We start from the raw sequence: 17367 nt of genomic DNA, 5'->3' as shown, positions 1-17367 counted from the left end.
TTTCATCAGTCCACAGCACCTTATTCCAAAATAAAGCTGGCTTGTCCAAATGTGCTTTAGTCCACCTCAACCGGCACTTTTTGTGCTGTGGGCAGAGAAAAGGCTTCCTCTGCATCACTCTCACATACAGCATCTCCTTGTGTAAAGTGCGTTGAATGGTTGAACGATGCACAGTGACTCCATCTGCAGCAAGATGATGTTGTAGATCTTTGGTGCTGGTCTGTGGGTTGACTCTGACTGTTCTCACCATTCGTCGCTTCTGTCTATCCGAGATTTTTCTTGGTCTGCCACTTCGAGCCTTAACTTGAACTGAGATTGTGGTCTTCCATTTCCTCAATATGTTCCTAACTGTGGAAACAGACAGCTGAAATCTCTGAGACAGCTTTCTGTATCCTTCCCCTAAACCATGATGGTGAACAATCTTTGTCTTCAGGTCATTTGAGAGTTGTTTTGAGATCCCCATGTTGCTACTCTTCAGAGAAAATAAAAATAGGAGGGTAACTTAAAATTGACCCCCTTAAATACTCTTTCTCATAATTGGATTCACCTGTGTATGTAGGTCAGGGGTCACTGAGCTTACCAAGCCAATTTGAGTTCCAATAATTCGTTCTGAAGGTTTTGGAATCAATAAAATGACAACAGTGCCCAAATTTATGCACCTGCCTAATTTTCGTTAAACAATTATAGCAAATTTTCTGTAAATCCAATAAACTTAATTTCACTTCTCAAATATCACTGTGTGTGTCTCCTATATGATATATTTCACTGACATTTTTTATCGTAACAACCAACGATTTATACAGGAAAATCATGACGATTAACAAGGTTGCCCAAACTTTCGTATCCCACCACAATATAGTCTGTTGTCTTCTTCCTTGCCCAGCCTCCGGTGTTATCTCGGAGAGTGTTTTTAGCAGGGTAGGGGCCATGTTGATATCTAAATGAAACGGTCCAAGTTGTCCTGCTAGTGTCCCAAACAGTTTTTTTTGTCAAAATAAACCATGCATGGATCTGGGAAGATTTTCACATTCTTGCGGCTGAGGCAGATGAATAGATCTGGCCATGCTGACTGTGCCCCATATTGCCACTGCTGCTGTCTGTCTGCCATCATGTTCCGGATGGCTGTTGCTGCCGCCATTATTTCACTGTGCCTGTCTGCCAACATGTACCACATGGCTGCTGCTATCTCAACTGCAGCAGCTGCTACTCCTCATTGCTAATCCCCTACTGCCACCACTGTTAACATGACGTACAGATGTAGCCAAGCTAAAATTGACTCTGTTAACTCTAATAACACATATCACAGTGTTCTCATGTGCTCTCATACCCAAAGCTATACATGTCAGTGTCATTTTGACATTATTTGCTATTGCTGTCATTTAGCTCAACAGCTTCGGGATGGGGAAGACAAAGTGTAAAAATTTTAAAAAGATTAACGAAAAATTATAACAATCAAGTTCCAAGGCAATTGGAGCAACTTTGGTTCAGGTAGAATCGATTCAGGTTCGTTCCGAACTTTTTGAAAAATACGTCAAACCTCTAAAAAACAGTCTCAAAATGTTTAATTAAAGATAATATATCACTCCTATAACTGCTGATACATACCTATTAATAGCATGAACAGGTGGAGGGGGTGCTCCTGATAACCTTGCACAGGCATAATAATCACCCATGGATTCAATAATTCCAGCTAGTGTGGCACTGAACATTCCTAAAACACCAGCAATAGTAATTGTAGGTAGTCCCCACTGACCTAGTGTCATAAAGAGATAAATAAATATTAGATATTGTTTTAGAAACACACCTATCACACTTATTTAGCACTGTACAGTTGTCTAATTTGCAATACTATGCAGTCATTTACATAACTATAAGTACAGAACAAAGAGTTGAGTACTAAGAACTATATATTACACGCACATATGTAAAAATAAATGTGGCTGGCACACACTTATCACTTATTTAAAAACAATACACTCTATTCACCATAAAATCTAAATAAAATAAAATGTATATATCAAAATACACTCTTGGTCCCTTTAAATGTCATTCAGTGGAGCTCATGCTGCTTTGACTATTTGTATCTTAACTATTTGTATTGTATATAACAAGACGACTATTTATTTTTCTTTGTCCACTTCTAGTTGTAGTCCAGTATCTTATTCTGACCACCTTTTTTTTTTAAATTGCAGTAGTTCTGCGTTTCCATTCTGTGTCATTTTTTTTCTGTATCCTGTATTCTGTATCCCTATATTATATAAAATTACTATATTGCCCAAAAAAAAAAAAAAAAAAAATAAAGATAAATATGACTAATAAAAAATAAAAATAACCCAAAAAATAATAATCTAGATATATGTAGTTGAAGATTCTTGAGTGTAGACGGGGAAAGAAGGGAGAGGGACAGGACTCATCTCTGCACTGGTAAACAGCCTGGCAGTAACTATATTGTGTCAGCTATCCCCTCATCCCTCTCTAAATAAACCCCAACATCTCCATCTCTGCATTTAGTCCACCAGGTACCAGACATCCAAATGAATATATCATCCTTGACTCTATTCTTGACATCTTAGCTGCAAAGTCTCCTCCCCTCCAATCTTTTTTCACTGATTAAATTGACATATATTTTAACCCCTTTAGGACACAGCCTTATTTCACCTTAAGGACCAGGCCATTTTTTGCAAATCTGACCAGCGTCACTTTAAGTGGTGATAACTTTAAAACACTTTGACCTATCCAAGGCATTCTGAGATAGTTTTTTCATTACATATTTTACTTCATGACACTGGTAAAATGAAGAAAAAAAAAAAATATTTATTTATAAAAAAATACCAAATTTACCAAAAACTTGTAAAAAATAGCAAATTTCCAAGTTTCAATTTCTCTACTTCTATAAAACATAGTAATACCTCCAAAGATAGTTATTACTTTACATTCCCCATATGTCTACTTCATGTTTGGATCATTTTGGGAATGATATTTTATTTTTTGGGGATGTTACAAGGCTTAGAAGTTTAGAAGCAAATCTTGAAATTTTTCAGAAATTTTCAAAAACCCTATTTTTAAGGACCAGTTGAGGTCTAAGGTCACTTTGCGAGGCTTATATAATAGAAGCCACCCAAAAATGACCCCATTCTAGAAACTATACCCCTCAAGGTATTCAAAACTGATTTTACAAACGTCATTAACCCTTTAGGTGCTCCACAAGAATTAATGGAATATAGAGATATAATTTAAAAATGTCACTTTTTTGGCAGATTTTAAATTTTAATATATTTTTTCCCAGTTACAAAGCAAGGGTTAACAGCCAAACAAATCTCAATATTTATGGCCCTGATTCTGCAATTTACAGAAACACCCCATATGTGGTCATAAACTGCTATACGGGCACACGGCAGGGGGCGCAGATGGAAAGGAATGCCATACGGTTTTGGGAATTTAGATTTTGCTGGACTGTTTTTTTTTACACAATGTCCCATTTGAAGCCCCCCTGATGCAATCCTAGAGTAGAAACTTCATAAAAATGACCCCATATAAGAAACTATACCCCTCAAGGTATTCAAAACTGATTTTACAAACTTTGTTAACCCTTTAGATGTTCCGCAAGAATTAATGGAAAATAGAGATACAATTTGAAATTTTCACTTTTTGGGCAGATTTCCCATTTTAATATTTTTTTTACAGTTACAAAGCAAGGGTTTACAGCCAAACAAAACTCAATATTTATGGCCCTGATTCTGTAGTTTACAGAAACACCCCATATGTGGTCATAGTCTACTGTACGGGAACACGGCAGGGCGCAGAAGGAAAGGAATGCCATACGGTTTTTGGAAGGCAGATTTTGCTGGACTGTTTTTTTTTACACCATGTCCCATTTGAAGCCCCCTGATGCAACCCTAGAGTAAAAACTCCATAAAAGTGACCCCATCTAAGAAACTACACCCCTCAAGGTATTAAAAACTGATTTTACAAATGTTGTTAACCCTTTAGGTGTTCCACAAGAGTTATTGGCAAATGGAGATGAAATTTCAGAATTTCACTTTTCTGGCAAATTTTCCATTTTAATCAATTTTGTCCAGTAACAAAGCAAGGGTTAACAGCCAAACAAAACTCAATATTTATGGCCCTGATTCTGTAGTTTACAGAAACACCCCATATGTGGTCATAAACTGCTGTATGCGCACACGGCAGGGCGCAGAAGGATAGGAATGCCATACGGTTTTTGGAAGGCAGATTTTGCTGGACTGGTTTTTTTGACACCATGTCCCATTTGAAGCCCCCCTGATGCACCCCTAGAGTAGAAAATGATTTTTGGTTGCTCTATATTACACTTTTTGTGAGGCAAGGTAACAAGAAATAGCTGTTTTGGCACCGTTTTTATTTTTTGTTATTTACAACATTCATCTGACAGGTTAGATCATGTGGTATTTTTATAGACCAGGTTTGTCACCATGGACGAGGCGATACATAAATAAATAAAAAGTATACATATTAGGTAAGTTGTACACAATGATACCTTTTTTTGAAACAAAAAAAAAATCATGTTTTAGTGTTTCCATAGTCTGAGAGACATATTTTTTTTCAGTTTTGGGGCAATTACCCTATGTAGTGTATGGTTTTTGTGGGATGAGATGACTGTTTGATTGGTACTATTTTGGGGTGCGTGTGACTTTTTGATTGCTTGTGATGTAAGGTGACAAAAAAATGACTTTTTTTACACCGTTTTTATTTTAAAAAATTTACGGTATTCACATGAGGGGTTAGGTCATGTGATATTTTTATAGAGCAAGTTATTGCGGACGCTGCGATACCTAATATGTATACTTTTTTTTATTTATGTAAGTTTTACACAATGATTTCATTTTTGAAGCAAAAAAAAAATCATGTTTAGTGTCTCCATATTCTGAGAGCCAAAGTTTTTTCAGTTTTTGGGCAATTATCTTAGGTAGGGTCTCATTTTTGCCAGATGAGATGACGGTTTGATTGGCACTATTTTGGGGTGCTTATGACTTTTTGATCGCTTGCTATTACACTTTTTGTGATGTAAGGTGACAAAAAATGGTTTATTTAGCACATTATTTTTTATTTTTTTTACGGTGTTCATCTGAGGGGTTAGGTCATGTGATATTTTTATAGAGCCGGTTGATAAGGACGTGGCGATACCTAATATGTATACTTTTTTTATTTATGTAAGTTTTACACAATAACAGCTTTTTTTAAACAAAAAAAATGATGTTTTAGTGTCTCCATATTCTGAGCCATAGTTTTTTTATTTTTTGGGCGATTGTCTCAGGAAGGGGCTCATTTTTTGCGGGATGAGGTGACGGTTAGATTGGTACTATTTTGGTGGGCAAACGCCTTTTTGATAGCTTGCTGTTGCACTTTTTGTGATGTAGGGTGACAAAAAATTGTTTATTTAGCACTGTTTTTATTATTTATTTTTTACGGTGATCATCTGAGGGGTTAGGTCATGTGTTATGTTTATAGAGCCAGTCGATACGGATGCGCCTATATACCTAATATGTATACGTCCTCACTATGTTTTACCATTTTTTTTTTTACTTTATTTGGGGAAAATGATGTTTTTGTTTATTTTTATTTGAAACTTTTATGGGGGAAAACTTTTTCCAACTTTTTTTTTTCACTTTATTTTTTGTGGGTCTTAGGCAAGCCTTCCTTAGGCATCGCGCTGCCTTCTATGCCATCGGGTCCCCCCTACAGCCGCATAGGGACCCGATGGCATCTCCGATCACCGCCGCAACCGCAGCTAAAAGCCGCAAACCGCAGGTCTGAATTGACCTGCAGTTTGCCGCGATTACTGACACGGGGGGGTCACGGGACCCCCCCGCGCATTTAGCCAAGGTGCCTGCTCAATGATTTGAGCAGGCACCGGGTTCTGATCACCGCCCGCCAGGCAGCGGTGATCGGAACTATACATGACGTACCGGTACATCATTTGTCCTTAGGTACCAGGACAACATGCCGTACCGGTACGTCATGTGTCCTGAAGAGGTTAAACCCTTCAGATCACAATCATGACATTCTTTGAAATGGCTTGACAATGTATGTTTATCGTAACTTTTTTATGTTGTTTATATGTTCTGCTACTCTCACTTTCAATGTCCTTCCAGTGCAGCAGGGGCACTCTATTAGATAAATTACTGACTCACTGTTGCATGACAGTAACTCGTCAATCTCACATTCAAATTCATTGGTAGTGGATTTGATCTTTTGGGTTCTCCTAGGGAATTTAGTTCTTTGACAGTTTGCACACACTCTGCATCTATAAAAACCTTTTAATGATGTCCATTGAGTTAATATTTATAAGATTATTTATAAGCAATAAGATTTGCTTTTCTGCCCTTAAATAGTTGGTGCTGTTTTTAATCCCAGGTTAGGCGCTCTTTTATAGACTATGGGCGGTCGTTATGGGATATTGGATCCTAATATCTTATCCTGCCTCAATAGATACCAGTGTTTATTGATTATTATTGAAATCTGTTTGTACTGTGTGTTAAATGGTAACACAAGTTTAGCCTCCCCCTCTTTGTCGAATACCTTTTGATAATTTTCTTCAAAAAAGTATCCCTGTTTATTTGTCTTTCTTTATTTAAAGCTATAGCTAATATTTCTTCTGAATATTATTTTTCAAGAAACTATGTCTTCATGACTATTACTTATTTTTCAAATTGTTTGTGTCTGGTACAAGCTCGTGCTTATTATAAAACTATTCTTGGCTAGTGATTTATGATAGGTGCTACATATGAACCTGTTCCCACTCATTTCTACTTTTTAGATCTAAAACTCAACCATGTGCTTACTAATCATAGGTGTAAATTTGAGATTAATTTCATTATGAATAATCCCCTCAATAAATTGCGAAAGTGCTTCATGTGACTGGAGCAAACCTGGTGCCCATGGCAGTCCCTGTGATTTGTAAATAATAATTAGAATCAAAATAAAATTAATTACGTGTTAGCACAAACTGTATACCCTCCAAGATGAACTGAACTTGCTCCACTTTCAAATGACCTTTTTTGTTTAAAATCCTAGACACTGCTGCAATTCTTTGATGATGATTAATACTGGTATATTAATAACTATTGTTAAAGCAAAAAAAAAGAACTAACGTCCATAGTGGGCAGTATCCAATGTGTTTGACATGGTAAATTATCCAATAGTTTCACTACCACCATAGTGTCTTAAGTAAAAGGGACTTTCTCTAACATACAGCTGGAGGAAGCGGTCCAAATGTTGAGATAGAGTAGATGAAAGAAAGACAGGACGCAGCGCCTCATGTGTGGTGTTGTATCGTAAAATAATAAAATAGTAAGAACTCTTACCAGAAAATGTTGTGAGAAGTCACAACACCTATATGAAGCTTATGCTGATTTTCCCGATCAGCGTGCGGGGTGCCTACGCTGCTGCCTAGTTTCCAGCCCGTGCTGTGAGAGCATTCGTCGGGGAGAGATATCGATGCAGAAGAAGAAAGAAACGGAACCTTTAGTATGACGCTGTCAGCAGGAGTCGGAAGCAGGCAAGTATTGGTAACACAATAATTTTTATTTACAGTCGACACGTTTCAGGGGCAGAGAGCCCCCTTCACAGGACAATATACAACATGAAGCAGCATTCACATATAGTGGTTATTTAAACTCCAAATTGGCGCGTGAGACCCAGGGGAAATAGATCAGAATATAAAATCCAATTGAAGTATAGTGATTTTATTTAGTTGGGTGATTTTTCATATGATAAAATGTTGGAAACTGATTTGTTTCAAAGAAAGAGGGAGAAGAAAAGGCACAGGAAATTATCCTCTCCAACTCCAGAGAGTAGTAAGTATCAATATGATGTAGTGATGTGTTTTTATTATGAAACTGTATCAATTATTATCATAACTAGACATAGTTTTATAAATGTAACTAACATACCCTATTTAAAAAAGGTATTTGGGCAGTAGTGTAGAGCTGCAAGTGTGTGCTATATAAGAATAGTATTGGCAATTAAAGACTGAAGAAAAATAGATGGGCTGGTTTGCAAGGAACATAGGGGGAAGAAGGGAATATAATATCATAATATATTCTGGTGTTTAAGTCCATTACGTGAATATAAAAATTATTATTTACTCTTGGTGGAATTCTATTGGTAAAATATCACCAGTAGGGATGAGCGAACTCGAACTGTATAGTTCGGGTTCGTACCGAATTTTGGGGTGTCCGTGACACGGACCCGAACCCGGACATTTTCGTAAAAGTCCGGGTTCGGGTTCGGTGTTCGTCGCTTTCTTGGCGCTTTTGTGACGCTTTCTTGGCGCTTTTTGAAAGGCTGCAAAGCAGCCAATCAACAAGCGTCATACTACTTGCCCCAAGAGGCCGTCACAGCCATGCCTACTATTGGCATGGCTGTGATTGGCCAGAGCACCATGTGACCCAGCCTCTATTTAAGCTGGAGTCACATAGCGCCGCCCGTCACTCTGCTCTGATTAGCGTAGGGAGAGGTTGCGGCTGCGACAGTAGGGCGAGATTAGGCAGATTAACTCCTCCAAAGGACTTCACTTGATTAATCGATCGATCTGCAGCTGTGCATCATTGAGCTGCTGAAATTCAAATGCTCACTCACTGTTTTTAGGCTGCCCAGACCGTTTGTCAGTCACTTTTTTCTGGGGTGATCGGCGGCCATTTTGTGTCTTGTGCGGTGCTGCGACCAAGTGCATCCAAGCTGCGACCAAGTGCATTTAACCCTCAATGGTGTGGTTGTTTTTTGGCTAAAGCCTACATCAGGGTGAAGCTGTCACACCAAGTGCATTTAACCAGCAATAGTCTGTTCATTTTTTGGCCATATACTAAATCAGGGGCAAGCTGCGCCTGTCACCAAGTGCATTTAACCCTCAATGGTGTGGTTGTTTTTTGCCTAAAGCCTACATCAGAGTGAAGCTGTCACACCAAGTGCATTTAACCAGCAATAGTCTGTTTATTTTTTGGCCATATACTACATCAGGGACAAGCTGCGCCCGTCACCAAGTGCATTTAACCCTCAGTAGTGTGGTTCGTCAAGCTGTGACACCAAGTGCATTTAACCAGCAATAGTCTGTTCATTTTTTGGCCATATACTACATCAGGGGCAAGCTGCGCCCATCACCAAGTGCATTTAACCCTCAGTAGTGTGGTTGGTCAAGCTATCACACCAAGTGCATTTAACCAGCAATAGTCTGTTCATTTTTTGGCCATATACTAAATCAGGGGCAAGCTGCGCCCGTCACCAAGTGCATTTAACCAGCAATAGTCTGTTCATTTTTTGGCCATATACTACATCAGGGGCAAGCTGCGCCCGTCACCAAGTGCATTTAACCCTCAGTAGTGTGGTTGGTCAAGCTATCACACCAAGTGCATTTAACCAGCAATAGTCTGTTCATTTTTTGGCCATATACTAAATCAGGGGCAAGCTGCGCCCGTCACCAAGTTCATTTAACCAGCAATAGTCTGTTCATTTTTTGGCCATATACTACATCAGGGGCAAGCTGCGCCCGTCACCAAGTGCATTTAACCCTCAGTAGTGTGGTTGGTCAAGCTATCACACCAAGTGCATTTAACCAGCAATAGTCTGTTCATTTTTTGGCCATATACTAAATCAGGGGCAAGCTGCGCCCGTCACCAAGTGCATTTAACCAGCAATAGTGTGGTTATTTTTTGGCCATATCCCAGTCTAATTCTGTCACTAAATCCATACCGGTCACCCAGCGCCTAAATACTAGGCCTCAAATTTATATCCCGCTAAATCTCTCGTTACCGCTGTCCTGTTGTGGCTGGGAAAGTTATTTAGTGTCCGTCAAAGCACATTTTTTGTTCTGGGTTGAAGTACAATTCCCAATTTAGCAATTTCATAATTTAGTGGTTCCTGCTATATCAGAGCTATTTGAAATCTATCCCTAAAAGGGTATATAATATTCAAGGTGCACATAGGGTCATTCAGAATAACTTCACACACACGCTACTGTGCATTTCCAAGTCTAATTCTGTCGCTAAATCCATACCGGTCACCCAGCGCCTAAATACTAGGCCTCAAATTTATATCCCGCTAAATCTCTCGTTACCGCTGTACTGTTGTGGCTGGGAAAGTTATTTAGTGTCCGTCAAAGCACATTTTTTGTTCTGGGTTGAAGTACAATTCCCAATTTAGCAATTTCATAATTTAGTGGTTCCTGCTATATCAGAGCTATTTGAAATCTATCCCTAAAAGGGTATATAATATTCAAGGTGCACATAGGGTCATTCAGAATAACTTCACACACACGCTACTGTGCATTTCCAAGTCTAATTCTGTCACTAAATCCATACCGGTCACCCAGCGCCTAAATACTAGGCCTCAAATTTATATCCCGCTAAATCTCTCGTTACCGCTGTCCTGTTGTGGCTGAGAAAGTTATTTAGTGTCCGTCAAAGCACATTTTTTGTTCTGGGTTGAAGTACAATTCCCAATTTAGCAATTTCATAATTTAGTGGTTCCTGCTATATCAGAGCTATTTGAAATCTATCCCTAAAAGGGTATATAATATTCAAGGTGCACATAGGGTCATTCAGAATAACTTCACACACACGCTACTGTGCATTTCCAAGTCTAATTCTGTCGCTAAATCCATACCGGTCACCCAGCGCCTAAATACTAGGCCTCAAATTTATATCCCGCTAAATCTCTCGTTACCGCTGTCCTGTTGTGGCTGGGAAAGTTATTTAGTGTCCGTCAAAGCACATTTTTTGTTCTGGGTTGAAATACAATTCCCAATTTAGAAATTTCATAATTTAGTGGTTTCTGCTATATCAGAGCTATTTGAAATCTATCCCTAAAAGGGTATATAATATTCAAGGTGCACATAGGGTCATTCAGAATAACTTCACACACACGCTACTGTGCATTTCCAAGTCTAATTCTGTCGCTAAATCCATACCGGTCACCCAGCGCCTAAATACTAGGCCTCAAATTTATATCCCGCTAAATCTCTCGTTACCGCTGTCCTGTTGTGGCTGGGAAAGTTATTTAGTGTCCGTCAAAGCACATTTTTTGTTCTGGGTTGAAATACAATTCCCAATTTAGCAATTTCATAATTTAGTGGTTTCTGCTATATCAGAGCTATTTGAAATCTATCCCTAAAAGGGTATATAATATTCAAGGTGCACATAGGGTCATTCAGAATAACTTCACACACACGCTACTGTGCATTTCCAAGTCTAATTCTGTTAGTAAATCCATACCGGTCACCCAGCGCCTAAATACTAGGCCTCAAATTTATATCCCGCTGAATTTGAATACAATACATTGGGCCAAATAATATTTTTGTTGTTGTGGTGAACCATAACAATGAGAAAAACATCTAGTAAGGGACGCGGACGTGGACATGGTCGTGGTGGTGTTAGTGGACCCTCTGGTGCTGGGAGAGGACGTGGCCGTTCTGCCACATCCACACGTCCTAGTGTACCAACTACCTCAGGTCCCAGTAGCCGCCAGAATTTACAGCAATATATGGTGGGGCCCAATGCCGTTCTAAGGATGGTAAGGCCTGAGCAGGTACAGGCATTAGTCAATTGGGTGGCCGACAGTGGATCCAGCACGTTCACATTATCTCCCACCCAGTCTTCTGCAGAAAGCGCACAGATGGCGCCTGAAAACCAACCCCATCAGTCTGTCACATCACCCCCATGCATACCAGGGAAACTGTCTCAGCCTCAAGTTATGCAGCAGTCTCTTATGCTGTTTGAAGACTCCGCTGGCAGGGTTTCCCAAGGGCATCCACCTAGCCCTTCCCCAGCGGTGAAAGATATAGAATGCACTGACGCACAACCACTTATGTTTCCTGATGATGAGGACATGGGAATACCACCTCAGCATGTCTCTGATGATGACGAAACACAGGTGCCAACTGCTGCGTCTTTCTGCAGTGTGCAGACTGAACAGGAGGTCAGGGATCAAGACTGGGTGGAAGACGATGCAGGGGATGATGAGGTCCTAGACCCCACATGGAATGAAGGTCGTGCCACTGACTTTCACAGTTCGGAGGAAGAGGCAGTGGTGAGACCGAGCCAACAGCGTAGCAAAAGAGGGAGCAGTGGGCAAAAGCAGAACACCCGCCGCCAAGAGACTCCGCCTGCTACTGCCCGCCGCCATCTGGGACCGAGCACCCCAAAGGCAGCTTCAAGGAGTTCCCTGGCATGGCACTTCTTCAAACAATGTGCTGACGACAAGACCCGAGTGGTTTGCACGCTGTGCCATCAGAGCCTTAAGCGAGGCATTAACGTTCTGAACCTGAGCACAACCTGCATGACCAGGCACCTGCATGCAAAGCATGAACTGCAGTGGAGTAAACACCTTGAAACCAAGGAAGTCACTCAGGCTCCCCCTGCTACCTCTTCTGCTGCTGCCGCCTCGGCCTCTTCTGCTGCTGCCGCCTCGGCCTCTTCCTCCGCCTCTGGAGGAACGTTGGCACCTGCCGCCCAGCAAACAGGGGATGTACTACCAACACCACCACCACCACCTCCGTCACCAAGCGTCTCAACCATGTCACACGGCAGCGTTCAGCTCTCCATCTCACAAACATTTGAGAGAAAGCGTAAATTCCCACCTAGCCACCCTCGATCCCTGGCCCTGAATGCCAGCATTTCTAAACTACTGGCCTATGAAATGCTGTCATTTAGGCTGGTGGACACAGACAGCTTCAAACAGCTCATGTCGCTTGCTGTCCCACAGTATGTTGTTCCCAGCCGCCACTACTTCTCCAAGAGAGCTGTGCCTTCCCTGCACAACCAAGTATCCGATAAAATCAAGTGTGCACTGCGCAACGCCATCTGTGGCAAGGTCCACCTAACCACAGATACGTGGACCAGTAAGCACGGCCAGGGACGCTATATCTCCCTAACTGCACACTGGGTAAATGTAGTGGCAGCTGGGCCCCAGGCGGAGAGCTGTTTGGCGCACGTCCTTCCGCCGCCAAGGATCGCAGGGCAACATTCTTTGCCTCCTGTTGCCACCTCCTCCTTCTCGGCTTCCTCCTCCTCTTCTTCCACCTGCTCATCCAGTCAGCCACACACCTTCACCACCAACTTCAGCACAGCCCGGGGTAAACGTCAGCAGGCCATTCTGAAACTCATATGTTTGGAGGACAGGCCCCACACCGCACAGGAGTTGTGGCGGGGTATAGAACAACAGACCGACGAGTGGTTGCTGCCGGTGAGCCTCAAGCCCGGCCTGGTGGTGTGCGATAATGGGCGAAATCTCGTTGCAGCTCTGGGACTAGCCAATTTGACGCACATCCCTTGCTTGGCGCATGTGCTAAATTTGGTGGTGCAGAAGTTCATTCACAACTACCCCGACATGTCAGAGCTGCTGCATAAAGTGCGGGCCGTCTGTTCGCGCTTCCGGCGTTCACATCCTGCTGCTGCTCGCCTGTCTGCGCTACAGCGTAACTTCGGCCTTCCCGCTCACCGCCTCATATGCGACGTGCCCACCAGGTGGAACTCCACCTTGCACATGCTGGACAGACTGTGCGAGCAGCAGCAGGCCATAGTGGAGTTTCAGCTGCAGCACGCACGGGTCAGTCGCACTACAGAACAGCACCACTTCACCACCCATGACTGGGCCTCCATGCGAGACCTGTGTGCCCTGTTGCGCTGTTTCGAGTACTCCACCAACATGGCCAGTGGCGATGACACCGTTATCAGCGTTACAATACCACTTCTATGTCTCCTTGAGAAAACACTTAGGGCGATGATGGAAGAGGAGGTGGCCCAGGAGGAGGAGGAGGAGGAGGAGGAGGAAGAGGGGTCATTTTTAGCACTTTCAGGCCAGTCTCTTCGAAGTGACTCAGAGGGAGGTTTTTGGCAACAGCAGAGGCCAGGTACAAATGTGGCCAGCCAGGGCCCACTACTGGAGGACGAGGAGGACGAGGATGAGGAGGAGGTGGAGGAGGATGAGGATGAAGCATGGTCACAGCGGAGTGGCACCCAACGCAGCTCGGGTCCATCACTGGTGCGTGGCTGGGGGGAAAGGCAGGACGATGACGATACGCCTCCCACAGAGGACAGCTTGTCCTTACCCCTGGGCAGCCTGGCACACATGAGCGACTACATGCTGCAGTGCCTGCGCAACGACAGCAGAGTTGCCCACATTTTAACCTGTGCGGACTACTGGGTTGCCACCCTGCTGGATCCACGCTACAAAGACAATGTGCCCACCTTACTTCCTGCACTGGAGCGTGATAGGAAGATGCGCTAGTACAAGCGCACGTTGGTAGACGCGCTACTGAGAGCATTCCCAAATGTCACAGGGGAACAAGTGGAAGCCCAAGGCCAAGGCAGAGGAGGAGCAAGAGGTCGCCAAGGCAGCTGTGTCAATGCCAGCTCCTTTGAGGGCAGGGTTAGCATGGCAGAGATGTGGAAAACTTTTGTCAACACGCCACAGCTAACTGCACCACCACCTGATACGCAACGTGTTAGCAGGAGGCAACATTTCACTAACATGGTGGAACAGTACGTGTGCACACCCCTCCACGTACTGACTGATGGTTCGGCCCCATTCAACTTCTGGGTCTCTAAATTGTCCACGTGGCCAGAGCTAGCCTTTTATGCCTTGGAGGTGCTGGCCTGCCCGGCGGCCAGCGTTTTGTCTGAACGTGTATTCAGCACGGCAGGGGGCGTCATTACAGACAAACGCAGCCGCCTGTCTACAGCCAATGTGGACAAGCTGACGTTCATAAAAATGAACCAGGCATGGATCCCACAGGATCTGTCCGTCCCTTGTCCAGATTAGACATTAACTACCTCCCCTTAACCATATATTATTGGACTCCAGGGCACTTCCTCATTCAATCCTATTTTTATTTTCATTTTACCATTATATTGCGAGGCTACCCAAAGTTGAATGAACCTCTCCTGTGTCTGGGTGCCGGGGCCTAAATATATGCCAATGGACTGTTCCAATGTTGGGTGACGTGAAGCCTGATTCTCTGCTATGACATGCAGAATGATTCTCTGCTGACATGAAGCCAGATTGTCTGTTACGGGACCTCTCTCCTCTGCCTGTGTGCTGGGCCTAAATATATGCCAATGGACTGTTGCAGTGGTGGCTGACGTGAAGCCTCATTCTCTGCTATGACATGCAGACTAATTCTCTGCTGACATGAAGACAGATTCTCTGTTACGGGACCTCTCTCCTCTGCCTGTGTGTGTGCTGGGCCTAAATATATGCCAATGGACTGTTGCAGTGGTGGCTGACGTGAAGCCTCATTCTCTGCTATGACATGCAGACTGATTCTCTGCTGACATGAAGCCAGATTCTCTGTTACGGGACCTCCCTCCTCTGCCTGGGTGCTGGGCCTAAATATATGCCAATGGACTGTTGCAGTGGTGGCTGACGTGAAGCCTCATTCTCTGCTATGACATGCAGACTGATTCTCTGCTGACATGAAGCCAGATTGTCTGTTACGGGACCTCTCTCCTCTGCCTGTGTGTGTGCTGGGCCTAAATATATGCCAATGGACTGTTGCAGTGGTGGCTGACGTGAAGCCTCATTCTCTGCTATGACATGCAGACTAATTCTCTGCTGACATGAAGACAGATTCTCTGTTACGGGACCTCTCTCCTCTGCCTGTGTGTGTGCTGGGCCTAAATATATGCCAATGGACTGTTGCAGTGGTGTCTGACGTGAAGCCTCATTCTCTGCTATGACATGCAGACTGATTCTCTGCTGACATGAAGCCAGATTCTCTGCTGACATGAAGCCAGATTCTCTGTTACGGGACCTCTCTCCTCTGCCTGTGTGTGTGCTGGGCCTAAATATATGCCAATGGACTGTTGCAGTGGTGGCTGACGTGAAGCCTCATTCTCTGCTATGACATGCAGACTAATTCTCTGCTGACATGAAGACAGATTCTCTGTTACGGGACCTCTCTCCTCTGCCTGTGTGTGTGCTGGGCCTAAATATATGCCAATGGACTGTTGCAGTGGTGGCTGACGTGAAGCCTCATTCTCTGCTATGACATGCAGACTGATTCTCTGCTGACATGAAGCCAGATTGTCTGTTACGGGACCTCTCTCCTCTGCCTGTGTGCTAGGCCTAAATATATGCCAATGGACTGTTGCACTGGTGGCTGACGTGAAGCCTGATTCTCTGCTATGACATGCAGACTGATTCTCTGCTGACATGAAGACAGATTCTCTGTTACGGGACCTCCCTCCTCTGCCTGGGTGCTGGGCCTAAATTTATGACAATGGACTGTTGCAGTGGTGGCTGACGTGAAGCCTGATTCTCTGCTATGACATGCAGACTGATTCTCTGCTGACATGAAGCCAGATTGTCTGTTACGGGACCTCTCTCCTCTGCCTGGGTGCTGGGCCTAAATATATGCCAATGGACTGTTGCAGTGGTGGCTGACGTGAAGCCTCATTCTCTGCTATGACATGCAGACTGATTCTCTGCTGACATGAAGACAGATTCTCTGTTACAGGACCTCCCTCCTCTGCCTGGGTGCTGGGCCTAAATATATGCCAATGGACTGTTGCAGTGGTGGCTGACGTGAAGCCTCATTCTCTGCTATGACATGCAGACTAATTCTCTGCTGACATGAAGACAGATTCTCTGTTACGGGACCTCTCTCCTCTGCCTGTGTGTGTGCTGGGCCTAAATATATGCCAATGGACTGTTGCAGTGGTGGCTGACGTGAAGCCTCATTCTCTGCTATGACATGCAGACTAATTCTCTGCTGACATGAAGACAGATTCTCTGTTACGGGACCTCCCTCCTCTGCCTGGGTGCTGGGCCTAAATATATGCCAATGGACTGTTGCAGTGGTGGCTGACGTGAAGCCTCATTCTCTGCTATGACATGCAGACTAATTCTCTGCTGACATGAAGACAGATTCTCTGTTACGGGACCTCTCTCCTCTGCCTGTGTGTGTGCTGGGCCTAAATATATGCCAATGGACTGTTGCAGTGGTGGCTGACGTGAAGCCTCATTCTCTGCTATGACATGCAGACTGATTCTCTGCTGACATGAAGCCAGATTCTCTGTTACGGGACCTCCCTCCTCTGCCTGGGTGCTGGGCCTAAATTTATGAAAATGGACTCTTACAGTGGTGGGTGACGTGAAGCCAGATTCTCTGCTATGGGACCTCTCTCCAATTGATTTTGGTTAATTTTTATTTATTTAATTTTTATTTTAATTCATTTCCCTATCCACATTTGTTTGCAGGGGATTTACCTACATGTTGCTGCCCTCTAGCTCTTTCCTGGGCTGTTTTACAGCCTTTTTAGTGCCGAAAAGTTCGGGTCCCCATTGACTTCAATGGGGTTCGGGTTTGGGACGAAGTTCGGATCGGGTTCGGAT

The 17367-nt window shown here is 43.5% G+C and overlaps 1 protein-coding gene across 2 annotated transcripts in view; it reads right to left on the bottom strand.

Annotated features, from left to right (window-relative positions):
• SLC23A1 (solute carrier family 23 member 1) overlaps positions 1-17367 on the bottom strand; it is a 419817-nt gene that overhangs the window by 104667 nt on the left and 297783 nt on the right. For both annotated transcript variants that reach the window (XM_044280913.1, XM_044280914.1), the window contains one exon: positions 1606-1753. In XM_044280913.1, coding sequence (XP_044136848.1) covers positions 1606-1753 — 148 coding nt within the window. The remainder of the gene's footprint in view (positions 1-1605; positions 1754-17367) is intronic.

This window comes from Bufo gargarizans, chromosome 2 (genome assembly GCF_014858855.1).
Source record: "Bufo gargarizans isolate SCDJY-AF-19 chromosome 2, ASM1485885v1, whole genome shotgun sequence".
Classification (NCBI taxonomy): domain Eukaryota; kingdom Metazoa; phylum Chordata; class Amphibia; order Anura; family Bufonidae; genus Bufo; species Bufo gargarizans.
The sequence above is the reverse complement of the archived record's forward strand: the minus strand, read 5'-3'. Positions and strand labels throughout refer to the sequence as shown.